At 45.0% G+C, this 19,040-nt stretch overlaps 1 protein-coding gene across 1 annotated transcript in view; it reads left to right on the forward strand.

The window, feature by feature from the left end:
- LOC137368641 (organic cation/carnitine transporter 2-like) overlaps positions 1–19,040 on the forward strand; it is a 161,010-nt gene that overhangs the window by 15,443 nt on the left and 126,527 nt on the right. Inside the window, exons 2-3 of the mRNA XM_068028781.1 lie at positions 4,079–4,182; positions 6,052–6,206. Of these exons, the coding sequence (XP_067884882.1) occupies positions 4,079–4,182; positions 6,052–6,206 (259 nt within the window). The remainder of the gene's footprint in view (positions 1–4,078; positions 4,183–6,051; positions 6,207–19,040) is intronic.

Consider the following 19,040-nt stretch of genomic DNA (forward strand, 5'->3'; position numbering starts at 1 on the left):
TGCATTCCAGGGCCTGCTAAGGGGGATACAGTCCACAAGGGCCAGGACTGGTTAGACCAGCTGGTCACATGACTACCTGGCTGTTCCGGGGTTTTCTTTTGGATTGGCCACAGAAAGTTTGAATGCAGAAAGTCTGTTTGCTCCTGGTCTGAGAAGATCTCTCCTGTCTGCTCCCATCTATTTCTCACAAGAAGAATACTGGCCCCAATGAAAAGCAAGAACCACCTATGATCAAGGACTCTACAGTGAGCTCGAAGAACCGTAACAAAAACTCTTCAGATATTGCCTCAAACTTTTTCACTTTATTTTTCTTCTGCTCTTTTGTCTCTCTATTTGCATGTGTGTATCGCGTATGCTTGCTTGCGTGGGCACGTATTCGTAGGCATTAACTGAATTAGAGTTTAAGTTTAAGTTTAATAAATTTCAACATTTCTTCTTTAAACCTAAGAAAGCCTGTTTGTGCTGGTTTCTTTGCTTTATAATTGGAAAGCGGTGAACGAGGATTCGCCAAGGTGGAGCTTAAAACACAGTGTGTTTAAAATTAAACCATTTTACGGTAAGACCAGGTGAAGGCTGAGAGGGACCCCTAGACACCTTTCTCACCTGGTCGTAACACTTAGGCATGGATGTACAGGGCACAAATTCGAAATTTGAAGATGACACAAAACTCGGAAATATTGTGAACTGTGAGGAGGATCATGATAGACTTCAAGAGGACAGACAGGCTACTTGAATGGACGGATACGTAGCAGATGAAATTTAATGCAGAGAAGTGTGAAGTGATACATTTTGGTAGCAAGAATGAGGAGAGGCAATATAAACTAAAGGGTACAATTTTAAAGGGGGTGCAGGAACAGAGAGAGCTGGGTGTATATGTGCATGAATCTTTGAAGGTGGCAGGGCAGGTTGAGAAAGCAGTTAAAAAGGCATATGGGATCCTGGGTTTTATAAATAGTGGCTTAGAGTACAAAAGCAAGGAAGTTATGATGAACCTTTATAAAACTGGACCTGATGGCCTGCATCCAAGGGTCTGAAAAGAAGTGGCTGCAGAGATAGTGGATGCATTGCTTGTAATCTTCCAAAACTCCCTAGATTCTGAAAAGGTCCTTGTGTATTGGAAAGCTGCAAATGCACTGCCCTCATTCAAGAAAGGAGGAGACAGAAGGCAGGAAACTATAGGCCAGTTAGCCTAACGTCTGTCATTGGGAAAATGCTGGAATCCATCATTAAGGAAGTAGTAGCAGGATATTGAGAAAATCATAATGCAATCAAGCAGAGTCAACATGGTTTTATGAAAGGGAATTCATGCTTGACAAATTTATTAGAGTTCTTTGAGGATGTAAAGAGCAGGATGGATAAAGGGGAACCAGTAACTGTAGTGCATTTGGATTTCCAGAAGGCATTGAATAAGGTGCCACATAAAAGGTTACTGCAGAAGACAAGAGCTCATGGTGTGGGGGATAATATATTAGAATGGATAGAGGATTGTCTAAATAACAGGAAACAGACAGTAGGGATAAATGGGTCATTTTCAGGTTAGCAAAACTGTAACTAGTGAAATGCCACAGGGATAGTGCTGGGGTCACAACTATTTACGATCTATATAAATGACTTGGATGAAGGGACTACAAGTATTGTAGTCAGATTTGCTGACGATACAAAGATAGATGCAAGTTGTGAGGAAGACACGGTGGGGGGTGGGGGGGGGTGGCGGCGGAATACCATAGACGCGACAGGGGTCTCAGCCACTGGCTGGTATTACATGCCAATCAGGCAGTTGAACGGTCATCGGGATCAGGACCCCGGGGGCAGGAAGTTCTGCCCGCCGAGAGCTGCTGGTCAATCAGAATCCAATGCTCAGCAGCGCAACCAAGGTGGCAGTGGTTGCTGCAGGAAAGATGCCCACTGGAGGTCTGGATCGTGGAGTGACCGAGGCCAGATGTGAGTGATGGCGGAAGGGGATTTTCAGGATGGAGGTCGCGGGGAAGGGGGTGCAACAGGGTTGGCAGCAAAGGCAGGGGTTGGGTCTCAGTAGACCCCCCACTTCCTGATGTCGGGTTCCTCGATCAGGCACAGAGTGCCTTTGAACAAAAGACCCCCCCCTCCCCCTCAGGAACCGGGAAGTAACCCGCACAGGTATGCATGTCGTGTTCCTTGTGTGGTGACAGACCCACCCGCTGCTGTGTTAATACCAGTGGCAGCGGGAAAAGGCCCTTAATTGGGCATTAATTGCCCACTTAATGGCCTCAATTGGTGGCAGGGCGGGAAGGCCATCCATGGTCCTTTCCACCGAGGACTTAATCGGGGGGGAGGCGGGAAGGTGGCGGGGCCCCCACCTGCCACCATCCTGTCCAATTAACTGCCCTCCCCACTTCTAAACCCGCCATGGGGAGAGCATAAAATCCAGCCCAAAGTGTCTGCAAAGGGATATAGGTAGGTTAAGTGAGTGGGCAAAAATATATCTCATGGAGTATAATGTGGGAAAATGTGAGGTTATTCACTTTGGTAGAAAGAATAGAAAAGCAGCATATTATTTAAATGGAGAGAGACTACAGAATGCTGCAGTACAGAGGGGATCTGGGTGTCCTCGTACATGAATCACAAAAAAGTTAGCATGCAAGCACAGCAAGTAATTAGGAAGGCAATTGGAGTGTTGGCCTTTATTGAATGGCAGAGCAGGCTCGAGGGACTAAATGGCCTACTCCTGCTCCTATTTCTTATGTTCTTATGTTCTTAACACTGAATTATTGTGTCCAATTCTGGACGTCACACTTTAGGAAGGATGTGAAGGCTTTAGAGAGTGTACAGAAAAGATGTAAGAGAATGGTTCCAGAGATAAGGGACTTCCGTAACGAGGATAGGTTGGAGAAGCTCGGGTTGTTCTCCCCAGAGAAGAGAAGGTTGAGAGGAGATTTGATACAGGTGTTCAAAACCATGAGGGATCTATACAGAGTCGATAGAGAGAAACTGTTCCCATTGGCAGAAGGGTCAAGAACCAGAGTACACTGATTGAAGGTGATTGACAAAAGAACCAAAGGTGACATGAGGAAAAACGTTTTTACGCAGCACATGGTTAGGATCTGGAAGGCACTGCCTGAGAGTGTGGTGGTAGTAGATTCAATCGTGGCTTTCAAAGGTGTATTGAATAAGCAGCTGAAGAGAACAAAATTACAGGGTTACAGGGAAAGGGCAGGTGAGTGGGACTGGCTGAGTTGCTTTTGCAGAGAGCCAGCACAGACACGACTGATCAAATGGCCTTTGTACAGTAACCATTCAATGATTCTATGATTCTAAGTTGACTCATCTTATTTCATGGATTAATTTAGGATTCACTAACCTTTAGATTTATGACCTAGACAAGCCTGGGTCAATCCAACTCCAGCCACTACTTGGAAACATTCTTACATTCCTTTGTTCTGAGAATGCTATCCAAACTATCTCAGAAATCCTAGCCATAACCCCTTGGATTTTCTACATATCACAGTTTCACTTTTTTCTTGCAGCATGCTGAAAATGCCATGCTCATCATACAGAATTTTCTAACCATTCTGTTAGTTAGTTGTAATCACATGCAGCATGCACCTAAATTTAGAATATGCACACCTGGCTGGTGAGGCTCCATGCAGCTAGCATAATGTTGTAAGATGACACGAGATGACACATTTTACTACAGATGTAAAATAATCTTAACAGATGAGGAAGACAGGCTTTGACCTGGAACCTGAAAGTTACAAGAATTTTCCAACCTGCAAAGTGACTTGACCAAATTACCATTAAATCCTGATAGGCCTGGAGCCTATGTTTATTCAACAACAATTAGATGTTGTAGTGTTAAATAAACCCAGTAGAACATTATGCATTACATGATAGAAGACTCCTGTTCTTACATAAGCACAGGATAGACATAACTCTCGCAATGACTCCGATAAAAAAAGCTCCTGTAATTGTTTCAAAAAGCTAAATGAAAATTAGGTTGTTGTGTAAGAGTTTTGCAGAAGTATTTTAACAGTGCTAGCAACATCCTAAAATAAAAATCTTAGTATCTGTGTCTTTAATTATATTTTATACCTCCCTGCAGTGGGACCTAGTATGTGACAATAACTGGAAAGGGCCATTTACCACATCAGTATTTTTCCTGGGAGTGCTGTGTGGTTCGATAATCTCAGGACAACTTTCAGACAGGTACAGGATTCAATAAACAAGAATACTATAAAATACATTTTGCATTCTTTACCATTTAATTGTTAGTGCTTACTGGAGATATCATGTACCAGGGAATAAACATTCTCTCAGTCGTGGAACGATAGTTTTACTGTAATTATATAATTCACCGCATCAGCACAGGATATATTAAAAAATGCTTCTCCTCTACTGACACACAAGACAAGACTGTACCTTAAAACACAGTTCCTGATCTGTTTGGTGTTGGCTGTAGAGCGACTGCTGATTTGATGTGTCAATCCAAAATATATCCTCAAAACCCTTTAAACATAGACCAGAGCAAAAGTGATTAAATGTATTTCTCATAACTATGCTACTCAGCTATTCAGATCAATCAAACACAGACAATGAGCTGGGGTGTCTGTCGATCTTTTGCCAAAGTTGTGATAAGAGTTTCGGTAAAATACTGCAGAAATTCCACCTTATTAACATAATCCAGCCACCGGACCTCATAGCAGCAGCTTGTTGCTGCATCATGTGTAGGCCTGGGTCCCAATGCCTATCATTGTCCCTAGTCTAGTAAGCCCTGGGGACATGAGTTCAAATCCCATCATTGCAGCTGGTGAAATTTAAATTAATTAAAAATCTGGAATACGAACACACGAATTAGGAGCAGCAGTAGGCCACTTGACTCCTCGAGCCTGCTCCGCCATTCAATAGGTTCATGGCTGAACTGATTACTCCACATTTCCACCTACCCCCGATAACCTTCTACCCCCTTGCTTATCAAGAATCTGTCTATCTCTGCCTTAAAAATATTCAAAGACTCTGCTTCCACTGCCTTTTGAGGAAGAGAATTCCAAAGACTTACGACCCTCTGAGAGAAAAAAATTCTCCTCATCTCTGTCTCTGGGAAACTCCTTATTTTTAAACAGTAACCCCTAGTTCAAGATTCTCCCACAAGGGGAAACATCCTTTCCACATCCACCCTGTCAAGACCCCTCAGGATATTATATGTTTCAATCAAGTTGCCTCTTAGTCTTCTAAATTTCAGTGGATACAAGTCTAGCCTGTCCAATCTTTCCTCATAAGACAGCCCACCCATTCCAGGTATTAGTCGAGTAAACCTTCTCCGTACTGCCTGCAATGCATTTACATCCTTCCTTAAATAAGGAGACCAATACTGTACACAGTATTCCAGATGTGGTCTCACCAATGCCCTGTATAGCTGAAGCATAACCTCCCTACTTCTATATTCAATTCCCCTTGTGATAAACAATAACATCCTATTAACTTTCCAAATTACGTGCTGTACCTGCATACTAACCTTTTGCGATTCACGCACTCAGATGCCCAGATCCCTCTGCATCTCAGAGCTCTGCAATGTCTCACCATTTAGATAATATGCTTCTTTTTTATTCTTCCTGCCAAAGTGGACAATTTTACACTTTCCCACGTTATACTCCATTTGCCAGTTCTTTGCCCACTCACTTAACCTATCTTTTTAGCACTTAACCCTTTTTGCCTCCTTATGTCCTCTTCACAAGTTACTTTCCTACCTATCTAGTCTCACTAGTCTCAGTATTAAGCCATGAAATTGTCATCAAGTGTTGGAAAAACTCATCTGGTTCACGAATGTCCTTTAGGGGTGGAAATCTGCTGTCCTTACCTGGTCTGGCCTACATGTGACCCCAGGCCCACAGCAATGTGGTTGACTCTTAACTGCCCTCTGAAATGGCCTAGCAAGCCACTCAGTTCAAGGGCAATTAGGATGGGCAAAAGCAGCATCGCACAAAAGGATAAAAAAAAAATTTGTTCAAAGGCATGGCGGAAAAGTTGAAGCATAACTTTTTTAGTGCTTGAAATTAAATATACATTTGTTGTTTAAAGGTATGGAAGAAAAGTTGTTCTCTTTGGAGGCATAGCCCTGCAGACAATCTTAAACTTAATTCAGCTGGCCTCTCAGAGTTGGGAAATGTTCTGCATCCTGTACTTTTTTATTGGCGTTGGTGATATCGCAAATTACATAGCTGCTTTTGTTCTAGGTAAGTAACTTACTTTTTAATGTATTCCCAGCCTATATTTCAAAGATAATAAAAATAGAAAATGCTCTAAACATTCAGCAATATCTGTGGAGAGAGAAACAGAATTAATGTTTCAGGTCGATAACCTTTCATCAGAACTGGAAGAGGTTAGATTTAACAGTTGAATGTGTTTTTGACAACGCAACCACTAAATGATGCACTACCTGCACATGCACAGATGCAATTTCATTGAGCAAAATGTCACTGTCGGTGATGTCTCAGGCAGCTGCCTGTAATAAAGATGGCGCTGCTCAATCTTACACACAGAAGCACATAAATTCTGCATTGGCTTCTCTTCCCCGCTCCTTCCCGTCCAACCACTTGCTACTTCTCCTCTCTGCTCCCTCCTCACTCCATCCCGCCCAACTGTTCCCCACTCCCTCCCCTTGCAAGGGAAAGTCTGTGATAGGGTGGAAGGCAGGAGTGATTAAATGACAAAAGGGATGATTAGCGCAAGGCAAAAGGTAACACAAATGGGTCCAAAGGAGGTGCAAATGGCTACAACACAATCATTTCCACTGTCTGAGAAAATGTGAGCGGTGGCTATGGTCTGAGGATATTGAACTCAATGTTGAGACTGGAAGGCTAGTTACCTAATCGAAAAATTAAATGTTGTTCCTTGAGTTTGAGGTGAGCTTCATTCGATCATTGTTGGAGGCCGAGGACAGAGAAGTCCTTCGCAGATGGAATGATAATATTCTGAATCCTTACAAGAAATAATGCAAGGTCAGTTGCAGCTCATTTCCTGAGTCTTCCCACTCAGATCACAGATAGAAAGAACCCTTTGCCTTTTTTTAACAAAGGCTGGGAATTTTCTTGAAGCTGTTCCCACTTTGCCACCATGACTTTGCCAGAGTTATGCTTATGTTTATGTGCATAAATGCATTATGGACGGACATTATGGGGGAAGGTAGCATAGTGGTGATATTACTAGACTGGTAATCCAGAGGCCCAGACTAATGATCCAGAGATACGAATTCACATCCCACCATGGCAGCTGGCAGAATTTAAATTCAATTAATTAATAAATCTGAAATAAAATACTAGTCCCAGAAATGATGATCATGAAACTACCAGATTGTAATGAAAAACGCATCTGGTTCACTAATGTCCTTCAGGGAAGAAAATCTGCCATCCTTACCTGATCTGACCGACATGTGACTCCAGACACACAGCAATGTGGTTAACTCTTAACTGCCCTCTGAAATGGCCTAACAAGACACTCAGCTGTATCAAACTGCTACAGAAAATTCGAATAGGAGTATAACTGGACAGACAACCCAACATCGAACTCGGCACCAGAAATAACAAAGGCAGACCCTGCCCATTTGACCCTGCAAATTCCCCTCACTAACATATGGGGACTTGTGCCAAAGTTGGGAGAGCTGTCCCACAGACTAGTCAAACAACAGTCATATTCACCAAATCATACCTTACATCCAATGTCCGAAACTCCTCCATCACCTTCCCTGAGCATGTCCTGTCCCATCGACAGGACAAACCCACCAGGGGTGGCGGCAAAGTGGTATGCAATCGGGAAGGAGTGGCCGTTAGAGTCCTCAACATTGACTCTGGACCCCATAACGTCTCATGGCATCAGGTCAAACATGGGTAAGGAAACCTCCTGATGATTTGGGGAGGTGGTGGCGTAGTGGTAATGTCACTTGACTCGTAACCCAGAGACCCAGGCTTATGCTCTGGGGACATGGGTTCGAATCCCACCATTGGCAGATGATGGAATTTGAACTCAATTAATAAAAATCTGGAATTAAAAAACAAGTCTAGTGGTGACCATGAAACCATTGTTGATTGTTGTAAAAACCCATCTGGTTCACTAATGTCCTTTAGGGAAGAAAATCTGCTGTCCTTACCTGGTCTGGCCTACATGTGACTCCAGACCCACAGCAATGTGGTTGACTCTTAAATGCCCTCTGAATTGGCCTTGCAAGCCATTCATGTTAAAGGGCAATTAGGGATGGGCAATAAATGCGAGCATGATCAGCGACGCCCACATCCCATCAACAAATAAAAAAAATCACCCTCCCTCAGCTGATGAATCAGTGCTTCTCCATGTTGCTCACCACTTTGAGGAAGCACTGAGGGTAGTAAGGGCACAGAATGTACAAAGAACAAAGAACAAAGAAAATTACAGCACAGGAACAGGCCCTTTGGCCCTCCAAGCCTGCGCCGATCCAGATCCTCTATCTAAACATGTCGCCTATTTTCTAAGGGTCTGTATCTCTTTGCTTCCTGCCCATTCATGTATCTGTCTAGATACATCTTAAAAGACGCTATCGTGCCCGCGTCTACCACCTCCGCTGGCAACGCGTTCCAGGCACCCACCACCCTCTGCGTAAAGAACTTTCCACGCATATCCCCCCTAAACCTTTCCCCTGGGTACTCTGGGTGGGGAGCTTCAATGTCTATCACCAAGACTGGCTCAATAGCACCACTACTGACCAAGCTGGCCAAGTCCTGAAGGACTTACCTGCCAGACAGGGTCTGCGGCAGGCGATGAGAGAAACCCTTCTTGACCTTGTCCTCACCAATCTACCTGTTGCAGCTGCATCTATCCATGACAGTATTAGTTGGAGTGGCCACCGCACAATCCTTGTGGAGATGATGTATTCAACCACAATCTGTAACCTCATGGCCCAGCATATCCCTCACTCTACCATTACCATCAAGCCAAGGGACCAACTTTGTCTTCAGCCAGAATTGCCGAGTGGATGATCCATCTCGGCCTCCTTCTTAGATCTCCACCATCATAGATGTCATTCTTCAGCCAATTTCATTTGCTCCACATGATATCAAGAACCCATTCACTGACGCTCAGTTTGGGTTCCACCGGGGATCTCAGCTCCAGACCTCATTACAGCCTTGGTCCAAACATGGACAAAAGTGCTGAATTCCAGAGGTGAGGTGACAGTGACTGCCCTTGACATCAAAGCAGCACTGGACTGAGTGTGGCATCAAGGAGCCCAAGCAAAACTGGAGTCAGTGGGAATCAGGGGGAAAAGTCTCCACAGACTGGAGTCATACCTAGCACAAAGGAAGATGGTTGTGGTTGTTGGAGGCCAATCATCTCAGCCTCAGGACATCGCTGCAGGAGTTCCTCAGGGTAGTGTCCTAGGCCCAATCATCTTCAGCTGCTTCATCAATGATCTTCCCTCCAACATAATTCCAGAAGTGGCGATGTTCGCTAATGATTACACAGCGTTCAGTACCATTCACAACCCCTCAGATACTGAAATAACTCATGCCCTAATGCAGCAAGACCTGGACAACATTCAGTCTTGGCCTGATAAGTGGCAAGAAACATTTGCACCCCACGAGTGCCAGGGAAATGACCATCTCCAACAAGAGAGATTCTAACCATCGCCGCTTGACATTCAAAGGCATTATGATCGCTGAATCTCCCACTATCAACATCCTGGGGGTTACCATTGACCAGAAACTGAACTGGACCAGCCACCTAAATACTGTGGCTACAAGAGTTGGTCAGAGGCTGGGAATTCTGTGACGAGTAACCCACCTCCTGAATCCCCAAAGCCTGTCCACCATCTACAAGACACAAGTCAGGAGTGTGATGGAATATTCTCCACTTGTCTGGATGGGTGCAGCTCCAACAACACTCAAGAAGCTTGACACCATCCATTGTACTCAACCACAATCTGTAATCTCATGGCCTGGCGTATCCCCCATCCTACCATTACCATCAAGCCGGGGGACCAACCCTGGTTCAAGAAGAGTGCAGGAGGGCATGCCTCAAAATGAGATGTCAATCTGGTGATGCTACAACTCAGGACTACTTGCATGCCAAACAGCGTAAGCAGCATGCGATAGACAGAGCTAAGCAATCCCATAACCAACAGTCAGATCTAAGCTCTTCAGTCCTGCCACATCCAGTTGTGAATGGGGGTGGACAATTAAGCAACTAACTGGAGGAGGTGGCTCCACAAACATCCCCATCCTCAATGATGGAGGAGCCCAGCATGTCAGTGAGAAAGATACGGCTGAAGCATTTGCAAAAATCTTCAGCCAGAAGTGCCAAGTTGATGATCCATCTCGACCTTCTCCTGAAGTCCCCAGCATCAGAGATGCCAGTCTTCAGCCAATTCGATTCACTTCACGTGATGTCAAGAAATGACTGAAGGCACTGGATACTGCAAAGGCTACAGGCCCTGACAACATTCCAGCAATAGTACTGAAGACCTGTGCTCCAGAACTTGACGCGCCCCTAGCCAAGCTGTTCCAGTACAACTACAACACTGACATCTACCTGGCAATGTGGAAAATTGTCCAGGTAAGACCTGCACACAAAAAGCAAGACAGGTCCAACCCGGCCAATTACTGCCCCAGCAGTCTACTCTCAATCATCAGTAAAGTGATGGAAGGTGTTTCAACAGTGCCATCAAGCGGCACTTTCTTAGCAATAACCTGCTCATTGACGCTCAGTTTGGGTTCCGCCAGAGCCACTCAGTTCCTGACCTCATTACACCCTTGGTTCAAACATGGACAAAAGAGCAGAACTCAAGAGGTCAGAGAGTCATTGTCATAGTTACATAGCATAGAAACAGGCCCTTTGGCCCATCATGTCTATGCCGGCCATCAAGCATCCATTCTAATCCCGTTTTCCAGCACTTGGCCCGTAGCCTTGTATGCTATAGCGTTTCACGTGCTCATCTAAATACTTCTTAAATGTTGTGAGGGTTCCTGCCTCTACCACCCCTTCAGGCAGTGTGTTCCAAATTCCAACCACCCTCTGGATGTAAAAGTCTTTCCTGCCCCTTACCTTAAATCTTGCCCCCTGGTTATTGACCCCTCCGCTTAGGGAAAAAGTTTCTTCCTATCTACTCTATCTATGCCCCTCATAATTTTGTATACCTCAGTCAGGTCCCCCCTCAGCCTTCTCTGCTCTAAAGAAAACAACCTTAACCTATCCAGTCTCTCTTCATAGCTGAAATGCTCCAGCCCAGGCAACATCCTGGTGAATCTCCTTTGCACCCTCTCCAGTGCAGTCACATCCTTCCTATATACACAGTACTCCAGCTGTGGTCGAACTAACGTTTGATACAGCTCCATCATAATCTCCCTGCTCTTATATTCTATGCCTTGGCTAATAAAGGTAAGCATTCCATATGCCTTCCTAACCACCTTATCTACCTTTGCTGCTGCCTTCAGTGATCTATGGACAGGTTCTCCAAGGTCCCTTAACCCTCTGTACCTCCTAGGATCCTACCATCCATTGTATATTCCCTTGCCTTGTTGGGCCTCCCAAAATGCATCACCTCACACTTCTCAGGATTAAATTCCATTTGCCACTGCTCTACCCATCTTACCAGCCGATCTATATCGTCCTGCTTTCCTCCTCACTATCTATGACACCACCAATTTTCGTGTCATTTGTGAACATATTGATCATACCTCCTATATTCACATCTAAATCATTAATGTATGCTACAAACAGCAAGGGTCCAGCACCGATCCCTGTGGCACACCACTGGTCACAGGCTTCCAATCGCAAGAACAACTCTCGACCATCAACTTCCGCCTCCTTCCACTAAGGTGAGGTGAGAGTGACTGCCCTTGACATCGAGGCAGCATTAGACCGAGTATGCCATCAAGGAACCCGAGCAAAACTGGAGTCAATGGGAATCGGGGGAAAAACTCTCCGCTGGTTAGAGTTGTACCTAGCGCAAAGAAAGATGGTTGTGGTTGTTGGAGGTCAATCATCTGAGCTCCAGGACATCACTGCAGGAGTTCCTCAGGGTAGTGTCCTAGGCCCAACCATCTTCAGCTGCTTCAGCAATACTTCAATCATAAGGGCAGAAGTGGGGATGATCGCTGATGATTGCACAATGTTCAGCACCATTCGTGACTCCTCAGATACTGAGGCAGTCCGTGTAGAAATACAGCAAGACCTGGACAATATCCAGGCTTGGGCTGATAAGTGGCAAGTACCATTCCTGCCTCATAAGTGCCAGGCAATGACCATCTCCAACAAGAGAGAATCTAACCATCTCCCCTTGACATTCAATGGCATTATGATCGCGGAATCCCCCACTATCAACATCCTGGGGGTTACCATTGAGCAGAAACTGAACTGGAGTAACCATATAAATACCGTGGCTACAAGAGCAGGTCAGAGGCTGGGAATTCTGCAGCGAGTAACTCACTTCCTGACTCCCCAAAGCCTGTCCACCATCTAAAAGGTACAAGTCAGCTGGCAGCTCCAACAACACTCAAGAAGCTTGACACCATCCAGGACATAACTGTCTCCAATGTCAGTATATCCTTTCTTAAATACGGGGACCAAAACTGTACACAGTACTCCAGGTGCACCCTCACTAACACCCTGTACAGTTGTAACAAGACTTCCCTATTTTTAAACTCCAACCCCCCCAGCAATAAAGGCCAAAATTCCATTTGCCTTCTTAATTACTTGCTGCATCTGCATGCTAACTTTTTGTGTTTCATGCACAAGAACACCCAGATCCCTCTGTTCTGCACTTTTTTGGAGTCTCTCTCCATTTAAATAATAGTCTGCCTTTTGATTTTTCCTACCAAAGTGTATGACCTCACACTTTCCGACATTAAACTTCATCTGCCAAGTTTTTGCCCACTCACTATCTATATCCCCTTGCAGATTCCTTATGTCCTCATCACAACATGCCCTCCCACTTACTTTTGTATCATCAGCAAATTTGGATATATTACACTCTGCTCCCTCCTCCAAGTCATTAATATAGACAGTAAATAATTGAGGCCCGAGGACTGATCCCTGCAGCACTCCACTTGTTACATCTTTCCAAACTGCAAAAGACCTATTAATCCCGACTCTCTGTCTTCTGTGAGTTAACCAATCCTCGCTCTATGCTAATACATTACCTCAATACCCTGAGCTCTTATCTTGTACAATAATCTTTTATGTGGCACCTTATCGAATGCCTTCTGAAATCTAAATACACTACATCTACCGGTTCCCCTTTATCAACTCTGCTTGTTATATCCTCAAAGAACTCTAGCACATTTTTCAAACATGATTTTCCTTTCACAAAACCATGTTCATTCTGTTTGATTGTGTAAGCTTTTCTAAATGTCCTGCTATTTCTTCCTCAATAATGGATTCTAGAATTTTCCCGGCCGATGTTAGGCTGACTGGCCTATAATTTCTTGCTTTTTGTCTCCCTCCCTTATTGAACAGGGACGTCACATTAGCGGTTTACCAATCCGCTGGGACCCTCACAGAATCCGGTCAGTTCTGGAATATTACGACCAATGCCTCCACTATTCCTGCAGCCACTTCCTTTACAACCCTTGGCCGTTAGGTCCTGGCAACTTGACTGCCTTTAGTCCCATTAGTTTGTCAAATACTTTGTCCCTCGTGATAGAGACTGTTACAAGATCTTTCCTCCCATTAGCTCCTTGCTTATCTGATATCTGTGAGATGTTTATAGTGTCCTCCACCGTGAAGACCAATGCAAAATATTTATTTACATTATCTGCCATTTCCCTGTTCCCCATTATCAGTTCTCCAGTCGCATCCTCCAAGGGTCCCACGCTTACATTATCAAAAAGGAGGAGGTGTTGGGTGTCTTGCAAAGCATTAAGGTAGATAAGTCCCCAGGGTCTGATGGGATCTACCCTAGACTACTGAGGGAGGCAAGGGAAGAAATTGCTGGGGTCGTGACAGAAATCTTTGCATCCTCATTGGCTACAGGTGAGGTCCCAGAGGACTGGAGAATAACCAATGTTGTTCCTTTGTTTAAGAAGGGTGGTAAGGATAATCCAGGAAATTATAGGCCGGTGAGCCTTACGTCAGTGGTAGGGAAACTATTAGAGAGGATTCTTCGGGACAGAATTTACTCCCATTTGGAAACAAACGAACTTATTAGCGAGAGACAGCATGGTTTTGTGAAGGGGAGGTCGTGTCTTACTAATTTGGTTGAGTTTTTTGAGGAAGTGACGAAGATGATTGATGAGGGAAGGGCGGTGGATGTTGTCTATATGGACTTTAGTAAAGCCTTTGACAAGGTCCCGCATGGCAGACTGGTGCAAAAGGTGAAGTCACACGGGATCAGAGGTGAGCTGGCAAGATGGATACAGAACTGGCTCAGTCACAGAAGACAGAGGGTAACAGTGGATGGGTGTTTTTCTGAATGGAGGGATGTGACTAGTGGTGTTCCACAGGGATCAGTGCTGGGACCTTTGCTGTTTGGAGTATATATAAATGATTTGGAGGAAAATGTAGCTGGGCTGATTAGTAAGTTTGCGGACGACACAAAGGTTGGTGGAGTTGCGGATAATGATAAGGATTGTCAGAGGATACAGCAGGATATAGATCGGTTGGAGACTTGGGCGGAGAAATGGCAGATGGAGTTTAATCCGGACAAATGTGAGGTAATGCATTTTGGAAGGTATAATGCAGGTGGGAGGTATACAGTGAATGGCAAAACCCTGAGGAGTATTGACAGGCAGAGAGATCTGGGCGTACAGGTCCACAGGTCACTGAAAGTGGCAACGCAGGTGGATAAGGTAGTCAAGAAGGCATACGGCATGCTTGCCTTCATCAGTCGGGGCATAGAGTATAAAAATTGGCAAGTCATGTTGCAGCTGTACAGAACCTTAGTTAGGCCACACTTAGAATATTGCGTGCATTTCTGGTCGCCACACTACCAGAAGGACGTGGAGGCTTTGGAGAGGGTACAGAGGAGGTTTACCAGGATGTTGCCTGGTCTGGAGGGCATTAACTATGAGGAGAGGTTGGAAAAACTCGGATTGTTTTCACTGGAACGACGGAGGTGGAGGGGCGACATGATCGAGGTTTACAAAGTTATGAGCGGCATGGACAGAGTGGATAGTCAGAAGCTTTTTCCCAGGGTGGAAGAGTCAGTTACTAGGGGACATAGGTTTAAGGTGCGAGGGGCAAAGTTTAGAGGGGATGTGCAAGGCAAGTTTTTTTACACAGAGGGTGGTGAGTGCCTGGAACTTGCTGCCAGGGGAGGTGGTGGAAGCAGATACGATAGCGACGTTTGAGAGACATCTTGACAAATATATGAACAGGAAGGGAATAGCGGGATATGGGCCCCGGAAGTGCAGAAGGTGTTAGTTTAGGCAGGCATCAAGATCGGCGCAGGCTTGGAGGGCCGAATGGCCTGTTCCTGTGCTGTACTGTTCTTTGTTCTTTACTTCAGCTACTCTCTTTCTTTTCTCTACCTGTAGAAGCTCTTGCTGTTTGTTTTTATATTTCTTGCCAATTCACTTTCATAATCAATTTTCTCGCTCTTTATTAGCTTTTTAGTCATCTGCTTCTGGTTCCTAAAAAATTCCCAATCTTCTGGCCTATCACTAGTTTTCGCTACTTCGTATGTCCTGGTTTTTGATTGGATACTCTCCTTGACCGCCTTTATTAACCACGGGTGAGTCATCCTTCTCATCGAGTCCTTCTTTTTGACCTGGATAAATTTTTGCTGAGCATTATAAATATCTGCTTAAATGTCTGCCACTGCTCATCCACTGACCTTCCCCTTAGTCTATTTTCCCAGCCCACTTTAGACAACTCTTTCTTCATATCTCTGTAATTGCCCTCATTTAAGTTGAGGACACTGGTTTGCGACCCGAGTTGCTCGCCCTCAAACTCAATTTGAAATTCTACCATGTTGTGATCGCTACCCGTCGGGGAACCTTAACTACAATATCTCTTATTAATCCTACCTCATTACACATTACTGGATCTAAAATAACCTGTTTCCGGGTAGGTTCCGCAACGTATTGCTCTAAGTACGAGGTGAGGTGAGAGTGACTGCCCTTGACATCAAGGCTGCATTTGACCGATTATGGCATCAAGGAGCCCTAGCAAAACTGAGGTCAATGGGAATCGGGGGGAAAACCCTCCGCTGGCTGGAGTCATACCTCGCACAAAGGAAGATGGTTGTGTTTGTTGGAGGGCAATCATCTGAGCTCCAGGACATCACTGCAGGAGTTCCTCAGGGTAGTGTCCTAGGTCCAACCATCTTCAGCTGCTTCATCAATGACCTTCCTTCAATCATTAGGTCAGAAGTGGGGATGTTCGCTGATGATTGCACAATGTTCAGCACCATTCGTGATTCCTCAGATACTGAAGAAATGCATGTAGAAATGCAGCAAGACCTGGACATTATCCAGGCTTGGGCTGATCAGTGGCAAATAACATTCGCACCACACAAGTGCCAGGCAATGACCATCTCCAACAAGAGAGAATCTAACCATCTCCCCTTGACATTCAATGGCATTACCATCGCTGAATCCCCCACTATCAACATCCTAGGGGCTACCATTGACCAGAAACTGAACTGGAGTAACCATATAAATACCGTGGCTACAAGAGCAGGTCAGAGGCTGGGAATTCTGCAGCGAGTAACTCACTTCCTGACTCCCCAAAGCCTGTCCACCATCTACAAGGCACAAGTCAGGAGTGTGATGGAATACTCTCCACTTGCCTGGATGCGTGCAGCTCCAACAACACTCAAAAAGCTCGACACCATCCAGGACAAAGCAGCCCGTTTGATTGGCACCCCATCCACAAACAGTCACTCTCTCCAACACTGACGCACAGTGGCAGCAGTGTGTACCATCTACAAGATGCACTGCAGCAATGCACCTTAGATACCTTTGATAGCACCTTCCAAACCCGCGACCTCTATCAACTAGAAGGACAAGGGCAGCAAATACATGGGAACACCACCACCTGCAAGTTCCTCTCCAAGTTACACACCATCCTGACTTGGAACTATATCGCCGTTCCTTCACTGTCGCTGGGTGAAAATCCTGGAACTCCCTTCCTAACAGCACTGTGGGTGTACCTACCTCACATGGACTGCAGCGGTTCAAGAAGGCAGCTCACCACCACCTTCTCAAGGGCAATTAGGGATGGGCAATAAATGCTGGCCTGGCCAGCGATGCCCACATCCCATGAATGAATAAAAAAAAAATGTTTTTTAAAGTGACAATCCCTGATGCACTCTACAAATTTGTCTTCCATGTTACCTCTGCCAATCTGATTTGTCCAGTCAATATGCAGATTAAAATCACCCATGACAAATGTAGTGCCCTTCTTACATGCCTCCTTTATTTCCCGATTTATACTTTGTCCTACAGTGGGGCAACTCTTCTGGGGCCTATAGACGACTCCCACCCGTGACTTCTTCCTCTTGCTATTCCTTATTTCCACCCAAACTGATTCCACATCACGATCTATTGCACCTATATCACGACTCACCACTGCACAGATACCTTCCTTTATTAACAAAGCTACACCACCTCCTTTTCCTTTTTGCCTATTTTTCCGGAACAACGACTGCCCTTGAATATTGAGTTCCCAGTCTTGGTCACCCTGCAACCACGTCTCTGTAATAGCTATCTAGTCATATTCATTTATTTCGATTTGTGCCATCAACTCATCTATCTTGTTCCAAATGCTGCGTGCAGTCAGATAAAGAGCCTTAAGCTTTGACTTTTTGCTGTCATTACTTATTCTGGTTCTATTTTCTGCTGCACCCTTCTGCTTATATTTTCTGCCCCTTCCTGTCACACTTTGATTACCATTCGCCTCTTCACTACCCTGCACCTCTGCTGTCTTGTTTCTTTATGATATTTTAAACTTCCCTTCAATTGAATCCTCCCCCCCACTAATTAGTTTAAAGTCCTATCTACAACCCTAGTTATACGATTCGCCAAGACACTGGTTCCAGCATGGTTCAAATGGAGCCCGTCTCAAGGGAACAGCTCTCTCCTTCCCCAGTATTAATGACATAAAGATAGGTAGGAAAGTAACTTGTGAAGAGGACATAAGGGGGAAAAAAGGGATATTGATAGGTTAAGTGAGTGGGCAAAGAACTGGCAAATGGAGTGTCATGTGGGAAAGTGGGAAATTGTCCACTTTGGCAGGAAGAACAAAAAAGAAGCATATTATCTAAATGGTGAGAGATTGCAGAGCTCTGAGATGCAGAGGGATCTGGGTGTTCTAGTGCATGGACTTAGTAGTTGGCAGGAAAAAAGACAGAGGCGCAAGGGGAGAGCCAACTGTGCAACAGCCCCAACAAACAAATTTCTCTGCAGCACCTGTGGAAGAGCCTGTCACTCCAGAATTGGCCTTTATAGCCACTCCAGGCGCTGCTTCACAAACCACTGACCACCTCCAGGCGCGTATCCATTGTCTCTCGAGATAAGGAGGCCCAAAAGAAAGAAAAAAAAGAAGTGCATGAACTGCAAAAGGTTAGTATGCAGGTACAACACGCAATTAGGAAACTACAGGGCATGGGTGAGACCACATCTGGAGTACTGTGTACAGCACTGGTCTCCTTATTTGAGGAAGGGTGTAAATGCGGTGGAGGCAATACAGAGAAGGTTTACTAGACTAATACCTGGAATGTGCGGGTTGTCTTATGAGGAAAGGTTGGACAGGCTAGGCTTGTATCTGCTGGAATTTAGAAGACTAAGAGGCAACTTGATTGAAACATATAATATCCTGAGGGGTCTTGACAGGGTGGATGTGGAAAGGATGTTTCCCCTTGTGGGAGAATCTTGAACTAGGGGTTACTGTTTAAAAATAAGGAGTTTCCCAGAGACAGAGATGAGGAGAAATATTTTCTCTCAGAGGGTCGTGAGTCTTTGGAATTCTCTTCCTCAAAAGGCAGTGGAAGCAGAGTCTTTGAATATTTTTAAGGCAGAGATTCTTGATAAGCAAGGGGGTGGAAGGTTATCAGGGGTAGGTGGAAATGTGGAGTAATCAGTTCAGCCATGAACTTATTGAAT

This window comes from Heterodontus francisci, chromosome 4 (genome assembly GCF_036365525.1).
Source record: "Heterodontus francisci isolate sHetFra1 chromosome 4, sHetFra1.hap1, whole genome shotgun sequence".
Lineage (NCBI taxonomy): Eukaryota > Metazoa > Chordata > Chondrichthyes > Heterodontiformes > Heterodontidae > Heterodontus > Heterodontus francisci.